An 8,835-nucleotide genomic window follows, 5' to 3' on the forward strand; every position below is an offset into this window, starting at 1 on the left:
CCTCACTGACTGCAGTAGCTGATGCAAAAAACATTACCGGTGGCGGTGCCTTATCATTTTTGTGTTGCAGTGTGGACCATTTATCGAAAATCCCAGTGCCTTAATACCATGCAAGCTCTGTACAAAGTTAAAAAACAAAAAAACCTAGATTTACCTAAATTTGAAATAAAAAAACTTAAAACCCAGATGTGGTCAAAAAAACCCAGATCTAGGTAGAAAAACCAAGCTCTGGCATCCTTGGTGAGAACGTCTGGTGACACGTTGTAGACGAGTGGTGAGAACGACGAGTGGTGAGATGTTGGAAAGGATGTGAGTTCGACACCGCTCCAGAGCACGCGACTGTGTCTCGGCAAAGACACTTAATGGCAAGCCAAACTAAAGGGAGCAGCTGACTCGAAGACTAGGCCTATATCTCACTTCACTGCTTCCTGTCGTCTGTTGTATCGCATCTCTGATCGCAGTGTACTGTATGTTATCGCAATGGGCGCAAATAAAAGCATTATTATTATTATTGTAAAGGATATAAGCTACCTCATTGAATAAAGTGCAATGGCACTGTGGACCAGTGACCCTTCCAAGGCAAAACATGTCCGGGAGTACTTTTCAAGCATCAATTCAATGGCTGCAAGAATTGTTGAAGTTCAATCAAACCTCATCAAATCAATGCCTAAAGGTGACTCATTGAACTGTTATAGTCTTTTTATAGCCTACTAAGCTACAACCAACCTTAGTAAGTACTGGTGGTGGTACAGTAATTAATTTTAGTTTCAATTGAAAACTTTAACTTGTAGCCTACAGGATGCTGTACTTTTTTAACAGGTTGCCATAAGAAAATTAACATTATCATAATCAATTCGAAAGTAAAGCTTTAAGGAAGCAGAACTATGATCCAGTTTTGAAACACCAATGTGGCTAGAAGAAAAAAATAGACAGAGGTGGGCACCCGCTACTTTTAAAGTAGCGCGCTACCCGCTACCGCTACTTGGACCAAAATAGCGCGTGCTACCCGCTATCAATTTACAAAAGTTGCGCTCTACCCGCTACTCGGACCAAAGTAGCATGCGCTACCGCTACTTTTGTCTAAAATGACACTAGGAAGCACTCTTCAAGTCCCCAGTGACGCAAAAATGACCTTAAAAACGAATGTTATCATTTGTTTACACTGTCATTTTAACGTCGTTATAGAAAACACATACTAAGGGAAATTTATTGTTCAGCACTGGAAGGAATGGAGGTGTTGTATTTAATGAACAGATGTTTTAACTCGGTATTCTAAAAGCTCAAGGACTTGCTCCTGTCCAAAAAAAAGGCGTCCACAATTGCTGTTTCCTTCTGCACCGACGTTTCACGGAATGGCGCCAACACACCGAAAAATTCATCCTCAGAGTCGTGACTGGTGTTGGTGTCACTCTTCTCGGTATCAACCTGTTATTCATACCTTGATCGCAGCTCCACACCAGAAATCGAGATTCCCAAAAGACCGAAACTTTGCAACCAAACCGATTATATAGCTGCTTGACCGCGCCAATGTTGCCAAAAAACGAGTATTTTTTTCACTTTAATTTAAATAGTAGCGGGAGTGCGACTAAAAAAAAGTAGCGCTTCTCCCGCTACCGCTAGTTTGGAGAAAAAATAGCGCCGCTACTCCAACTAAAAATTAGCGCCGCTACCGCTACTTTTACCAAAAAAGTAACATGCTACTGCCCACCTCTGAAAATAAATTACTAATTATTTTGACCAAAATAAGTTATATTAAGCTATTATCTTTAATGTGTTGCATTGTGTATGTTGCTACAGTACAAGTTTTGAAGATTGTTTAATTTCAGAGAAATGGATGAATATGTCAGCTACTGAGCAGGAGAAGGCTTTGGATCAATGCATCATCACACCTGAAGCAGCTTTTAGGTTTGTTTTCATTGCTGTCATTTCTGAGTACAGTAATATAAATAATTAAATATGCACTCCTTTTTTTGTGCAATTGAGTGATCTATGAATGAGTAAGTACTGTACTTAGCAGTCAATATGCAGTAGATACAATAGTCATTTTTATATTGTAATCTGACAAAAATTCAAATAGATATTTTTTGGAGTTAACAATCATACTAAATTGTAAAGATGAAGTAATCTTTAAATGTTATGAAGCGATTTTTCTTTTTACGTGTAGTTATTTACTGTAGGACTCACAATTTTATTAAATTAAATAAATTGCAAATATATTATACGTAGCAACATTTTCTTTATTTGTTATATTAGGCTACTGGAACTATTTATGTTTTGCTATGGTATTGTAATGTCAAATGTTTTACTCACACTTCACATTAAAAAACTCTCGCTAGTAATTCAATGTAGCACATCACTAATCTACCCTAGGTCTAAGCATGCTATCTTCATGAAATAAATTACTAGAATACTAACACAGTTTTAAAACTACTTTTTTTGTACCAGTATTTTTTTAATCAGTTGGTCTTTTTACAAATCTGCTTGTTTAATATTTTTGTAGGTATCGGTCCAATAAATCCACTTCTCGACTTCCGAAATTCTATCAATCAGTATTCCCAAAACTAATTGTTGAAACTGGTCAAGAGTATGCAACACGCTTGGATGATTCAAAAGAAAAGGTTAAACTTCTGGAGTGAAATCTGCTGATATGTTTGTGTGATATTAGTGTGTTACATTAAAATGTTGAAATAGTACATTACTGTTGGAATATAATCACGACTGTGACCAGTGTGACCTTGCCCTGAAAGCACACTTGCTGCCTGTTGCTGATCAATTAACCAACTGCATACAACATAAGTTATTATTTGTAGGAAACTTGGAAAGACGAACATTCTGATCCGTTTTCTTGGGAAACTCGCAGCCAAATGAACATGCCTTTACCCTCACCTTCAAAAGAGAAAAGTAATAGTTTCTGCAATTTTACTTGCAAGTTAACTTTTCTTAGATTGCAATATCTTTGTGTTCATTGATATAAAAAAGGAATCATTACGGTATATAGAAAAAGATTCAAGAGGAATTTTTGTACTATGTGGTATTCTTCTTAGCTGTAAGCATGAACCATATATCTTGAATCTTCACAATTAATGTCGTATACTGCTGAAATATTAATTATTTATGTTCAATGGACAGAAAAAGTTACTGTCTATATCTTCATTATTTCTACCGTTGAATGCCAATAGGCAAACAATGTTAGTTTATTTTCTTTTGTTGACAGTAAAAAAGAAGCCTGCTGCAAAGGTTGTGCCTGGAAACAATGTAGCAAAGACTCAACAGAACGGCAAAGTGCATCATGCAGGTTTTGAAACGACAAAGGCTCCCTCTGTGGAAATGCATCACAAACCGCGAAGTAAAATTTCCGCAAGGCAGAAGTAAGTATCTACACAAGGATTTTGTTACTTTAAATTGCAATAGGTTTTGGTGTCCGACGTTTTTTCGTAAACAGTTGTTCGTAAAACAATTCTTCATAAAGCATTTCTTCGTGCATGCAATTGAGAATTGATGTATAATATACCAAGAAATGCTTTACGATGAATTGTTTTCGGGATTTAATTTTACGAACAATTTTTTTACGAACAACTGTTTACGAACAATTGTTTTACGAACAATTGTTTACGAACAATTTACCTATAACCATAGGTTTTAACACAACGTTAGTAAAGCAGATAAGTTCATCGTGTCTTTTGAATCTTTAAAGTGATAAGGTTTTGTGAAATCATTTTAGAAATGGAGCTGACCTGGAGCCCAGAAGTATTCAAGTTGAGTTGTTCCAGTCCAACTATGTCAAGGTATTTGTGTCTAACTTTATTTTTTATTGTTTTTGTTACTTAACCAGTTTTAAGTATTTTAATTGCATTTTATTCGTGCCACATACAGAACCGATGTTTGTTGCTGTTTAGGCAAGTCATTCTTTTCGTTCTTTCAATCTAGCTTACTTGTGAAGATTCAGTGGTAGTTTGCAATAGTCAAACGTAATTACTAATGATAACATGTCTTAAGTTGAATATTGTATCGCTTTAACAAAAGAATGTGAAATTTGGCTGCACGTTTAACCAACCGTGATGACACAAAGAAGACACATTTACCGGACTGAGTGTTTCTTAGCAGTTTTTAAGCAACTATAACATCATAGCTGGTTCTCGCCCACGTACTTGACATATCTGTCCCAATATTTCTTCAGCCGATACTAACAGATGGTCCAAATACGAACTTGGCTGTCAAACAAGAAACATCGACCGATGGTCCGAAACAATACACCGAAACTAAATCGTCTGGCCGGACATATCTAAGAAGCTCCGTTACAGAAAATGGTTTGTTCATATTTCACTTCAGAAAAAAAAAAATCACTGCACAGACAGAAAATCTCCCTTTTTTTAGTTTGATTCAACGTCTGCAAACGTTGATTTAATGTAAAAAACGGTTGAATTGTTGTCTGGATTGTAGTTATATGTCTCATCAAACTGTTTAGAGTTGAGTTAATGTTTTAACAAGCTTAATGAAACTGATTAATTGTTTGTTAGAAAAAAGTTTTTAGTTACCGTAGTTTTTTCCTTTAACTATATTAAATTGCCAGAAGACGAACCACTTTCGTTTGAAGATACTTCAGGTAAAAAGTGCTGCTTTCAATAGACTTTATAGGATGTTCCAACAACCAGTAATTTCTGGCTGCTGCAGGTTTTGGTTTGCATGGCAAAAGCATGTCGTTCAATGGTTCTGTCTCTTTTTTAAATATATTAAGAGCATTTTTATGCTTGTGTTGATATGTGGCTTTCAATTGCTTTTTTGCTTTCTGACGCTATGCTAATCTTTATACATGTTGGCTCATTTGGCTGGGTAGCGAAAGCATGCTATAAGCTTTCATCGTTTTTGAATATGAATGCAGAGATCGAAAGTAGAAAAGGTTTTTGCATCTGCTTTAAGAAACTATCATAAACGTTGTCTTTATAGCAACTGTTGGCGTATCCAGCATCTTGCTAGATAAAGTGTTTATTGCATAAATGTAGATTCTGCTTAATTTCGGCGCATTTATGAACACAGCCTATGCAGTTGATACACTATTTCTTTCAAGCCTCGTGGAGTATTGCTTGCTACTTCTGCTGTTTTGCTGCTATGATTTTTCCACTATCTTTACTATAACGATATATTTTATTTTTCAAATTGTTTGTTACACTGTAGCGTCCGTTTGATTTGATTATTGAAAATTTTACTTTTTTTACAAGAACATGTCATATTGTAGGCTAATCAGACGGCAGGAATTATATTAATCTTCAAACAGAAACCTGAAATTACTGACAGAAGCTATGACAATTCTCTAGTTCATTCTCATCAGTTTGAACCTAACTAGTTAAGTTATCACTCTACATCGTTTCCGCATTCGGTTACGCTGTGAATAGGAAAACTTTTGCAAGCTGGATTTATTTCATCAAAGGTGCAATTCGACATTTGAAACCAGCGATGAAAGAAGAGCAAAAAGTTGAAGAGCGAGTCATTGAGTCTGCTCCAGCATCTTCCATCTCTGTAAAACCAGTAAGTTAAAAATGGTGCCATTACTTAACAGATGTTAACTAATAACCGTAGTATTCAGTTTGAAAAGTGAGAACTTTTGCATACCAGCACAATGGGTGTTGATATGACATCACGCCAAGCAAGTATTGCATTGTAGCACTAGCTAGCGTCAATCAATGCTTTCCTGGTAACGTGTTTCTGTTAATTGATATTCCTTTAGATTTTTAAGAATTGCTATGACCGCAACATACATGGGAGAACTCTTCAAATGTTTATTTATACGTCACTTAAAAAAACAACAACTTGCAATTGTCTCGCGGCTTCATACCCGAAGGTGTATGAAGGAATATCAAACTTATCGTAAACCGAATCTTTGGCAATTTAATTGATGTGAAATGCCCATAAGCTCCATATTTTTCACACAGCCTATTGAAGAGGATACCTCCAAATTTGAGCTCATAGAAGAATCGCCTCTACTGGAGCTGGACAGTTCTCCATCCATTCCGTTCGATCTTGAGGTATGCTGTTCCGACTTTTTTACATCATTGGCTTTTTGTTCTTCGATTTCTGTTTCATTTTTTTTGTTTTAAATTTTTAGGCAACCGCTCAACGCAATTCTCTTCAGAAATCTGGTTTCGACTTTCTAGACAATTGGTGAACATCACATACCTGTCATGACACGTGGAAGTGTCAACAAGACAACTTGTTATCTTCAGCAGGTATGGCGACTGCTATTGTCTGCTCGCCTGATTGTAATGCACCATTATACAGTAAAAGAGTAGCGGTTTCTAGGGCTATACACTTCAAGAGAAAAAGCTGACGGTAACACACTAAATTGATGAAAACAGCTTTCGCCACGCAAGTGGACTCGTCAGTACAAATAAAAAATCAAGTTTATATTGTGCACTTAACTTGCATAGATAAAACTAGAGGTTCATGTGTAGTTTTGGTCTACAATGTCTTGTACCGAGGTTTGAATGTTTTGAAGCGAAGCTAAGCTTGAGATTTCACTGTGTGACCCGCAAAGGCGTGATTCACGATGGTCTGCACTAAAATATATCGATCAAATGCAATGCAAAGAATGATAGTTTCATTTGGTTGTGGAAGATTCTTAATATTTTTTTTTGAAATCGTTGAAGCTTCGAACAACTTGTTTATTTTTGGCTTGGATGGTAAGTACAAACAATTTATTACAAAACAATTTATTGTTTAATTGTGACTGGCCACATAATGAAAAGAATGATGCACATTTATGTTCTTTTTTGCTAAGAACATGTGCAAGCAAAGGGATTGTTTTGCTTGGTGTTGTTAACAATTTTTAATTTTTATTTAAGCCCCCGAATTAAAAGTCATATATTTTTACCATTCCAAGTTGTTGAAATTTACCAGGGTCGCATTTACACTGTTTGTAGTTGCCGGATCTTTTTAGCGGTCGATTAAGCTAATAATATTTTCAGTTAATCTAGTGCTAGTTTACGCGAAATTCATCGGCTGATTAACGGTCGCCGATTCTAATCAGCAGATTTCCGGGCGTGCATAAATCTTCCCTTGTAGCTCGGTTGGTTGAGCGCCCGACTTTGCACACTAAGAAACCACACGTTCGAGAAGCGCTGGTTCGGCTTTCTGGGTGTGCGCTTGAGCAACGCATTTCAAGGACTGCTCTCCATACAGTGGATGGAGTAATTCACAAATAACAACACTTCAACAAGCGGAAATTTTATTCTGTCAAAACTCGGCGACCAAGCCTGCGTCAGTGTTTCAAAGCCTCTCCACAATGCGAAACTTCCAGGATTAAGCTCTCAAAGAAGCTTTCCCGGATCCGAGGATAAAGATTGAAACCAATCAAGCAGAAGGAAAAATATGGTCCGAGGAATAAGCTGCTTAATCGCTGAATTATCAATTGTGGGTTCATCCAGCTCCTAGAGATTACTAATCTCAATGGATACAGGATAGTGCGTTATTAAATATTTACATTACAAAAATTTGTGTTACTACCGTCAGTCCATCATGTGTATGAGTCGCAACCATGCGATAAATTAGTTTCCATAAAATAAAATGTTTTTCAGACACACTCTGTGATGTCACCTCATGTGAAGTCTACTAAATCGAAGACCAATGTATGAAGCAATCTCTGTGCAGTTGGAATGCTTTCACATTCTTTTGTTAGACAACGTGCACTCGTACACATCGTTCAACAACACTTTTGTAGCTACATCTATTCTATACCTTCTGCACTCTACATGTTATACTCATAGTTTGAATTCTTTGTTGCTCTCATCGAACAGATAGGTGTAGGCCATGGTGCAAAGCATATACTCTTCTTTGCTTGATGTTTTTTTATATGCTTTTTTTTGCATGCAGTTGATACATTTTTACGCTTTTTATCTGTCAGTGGTGCTGCTGCCGTGTACTATCCCAGCAAAATTCGTCATTTTTACATTGATTCAACGTCTGCAGACGTTGAATCAATGTAAAAATGACGGATTTTGTTTGGGACTGAAATGTGTCTCGTATTTTAATGTTGTGCTTTTGCGATGACATTGTGTTTTCTCACTTACCTAGTTATTGTGAACTTCCAGCGGCTTCGAGGTTGTGCTTGAACATACAGTAATGCGATGAGAATGGCATTTTTTTACTTCGTTTTTATCGATCTCTACTTATGCAGTGGATTGATATAGCTTGCTAAGCATGCACTAACAACTGTCAACACGCTTAAAATGCTTCAATAAATATTAAATAAGCACCAACAGTCAACACACCTTGATCGTTGGCGAGTGGTGTCTGGTTTATCCGATGGTGTTGCAGCGAAGGGTTTTTGGGTCTCGTTTAACTCAACCGAAAAAATAAATCACGATTGAAATCGTTTTCGAAAATTCTAAGCTATGCCGTTCTACGTCAATTTCTTAGTAAATATTGATTTCAAATGTTTGTTGCATCAAAGGAAGTCACGAAACAAGATTTCATAAATAGCCACAACGCGTTAGTGACAAATTGAAGTGTCAGGGAGAAAACATTTCACGCCGCAGAAAGCTGGTAGTCTTTAATTATTGTTTGACTAAGATCTGATGTGATTGCAATAGTACACGCGTAACTTTTCTATCTCATTTCGTGAAAAGAAAACTGCCGATACATGGTTTGGTTTGAATCTTTACCCTCGGACTGACAAATCCTTGCATAGGTTATTTCTGGTAGTTTCGCATACTTCTAATCTAGAGGCTCTTGACGCAGGGCCGGTTACCGAGATTGACAGAGTGGGAGTTTCCGATTATTGATATGTTGTTGCCGGGAAATTATTCCATTCATTAGGTGCCACTGAATCGAGAGCTGTCCTTA

At 36.8% G+C, this 8,835-nt stretch overlaps 1 protein-coding gene across 3 annotated transcripts; it reads left to right on the plus strand.

Annotated features, from left to right (window-relative positions):
• Positions 1-31: 31 nt before the first annotated feature.
• Positions 32-8,382, plus strand: LOC145778538 (uncharacterized protein C1orf198 homolog). 3 transcript variants are annotated; one of them, XM_082590039.1, is made up of 12 exons: positions 32-673; positions 1,827-1,905; positions 2,501-2,618; positions 2,811-2,901; positions 3,215-3,368; positions 3,722-3,785; positions 4,178-4,307; positions 4,574-4,603; positions 5,426-5,523; positions 5,928-6,020; positions 6,101-6,221; positions 7,569-8,382. In XM_082590039.1, the coding sequence occupies exons 1-11, from the start codon at positions 550-552 to the stop codon at positions 6,158-6,160; spliced, it is 1,041 nt and encodes a 346-aa protein (XP_082446165.1). In that variant the 5' UTR covers positions 32-549; the 3' UTR covers positions 6,161-6,221; positions 7,569-8,382. The 3 variants fall into 3 exon arrangements, with proteins under 3 accessions (XP_082446165.1, XP_082446164.1, XP_082446166.1); XM_082590038.1 differs by having other exon boundaries at positions 35-673; positions 4,571-4,603; XM_082590040.1 differs by lacking the exon at positions 4,574-4,603 and having other exon boundaries at positions 110-673.
• The last annotated feature ends 453 nt before the right edge of the window (positions 8,383-8,835 follow it).

Source organism: Aplidium turbinatum, chromosome 10 (assembly GCF_918807975.1).
Source record: "Aplidium turbinatum chromosome 10, kaAplTurb1.1, whole genome shotgun sequence".
Taxonomy (NCBI): domain Eukaryota; kingdom Metazoa; phylum Chordata; class Ascidiacea; order Aplousobranchia; family Polyclinidae; genus Aplidium; species Aplidium turbinatum.

Bases quoted from the DNA above. Each gene is read 5' to 3' on its own strand.
- LOC145778538 (XM_082590038.1), top strand. From the start codon at position 550: ATGGCACTGTGGACCAGTGACCCTTCCAAGGCAAAACATGTCCGGGAG. The intron at 2,902-3,214 runs GTAATAGTTTCT...TTTTGTTGACAG, and splicing joins CTCACCTTCAAAAGAGAAAA to TAAAAAAGAAGCCTGCTGCA. The intron at 3,786-4,177 runs GTATTTGTGTCT...ATATTTCTTCAG, and splicing joins TCCAGTCCAACTATGTCAAG to CCGATACTAACAGATGGTCC.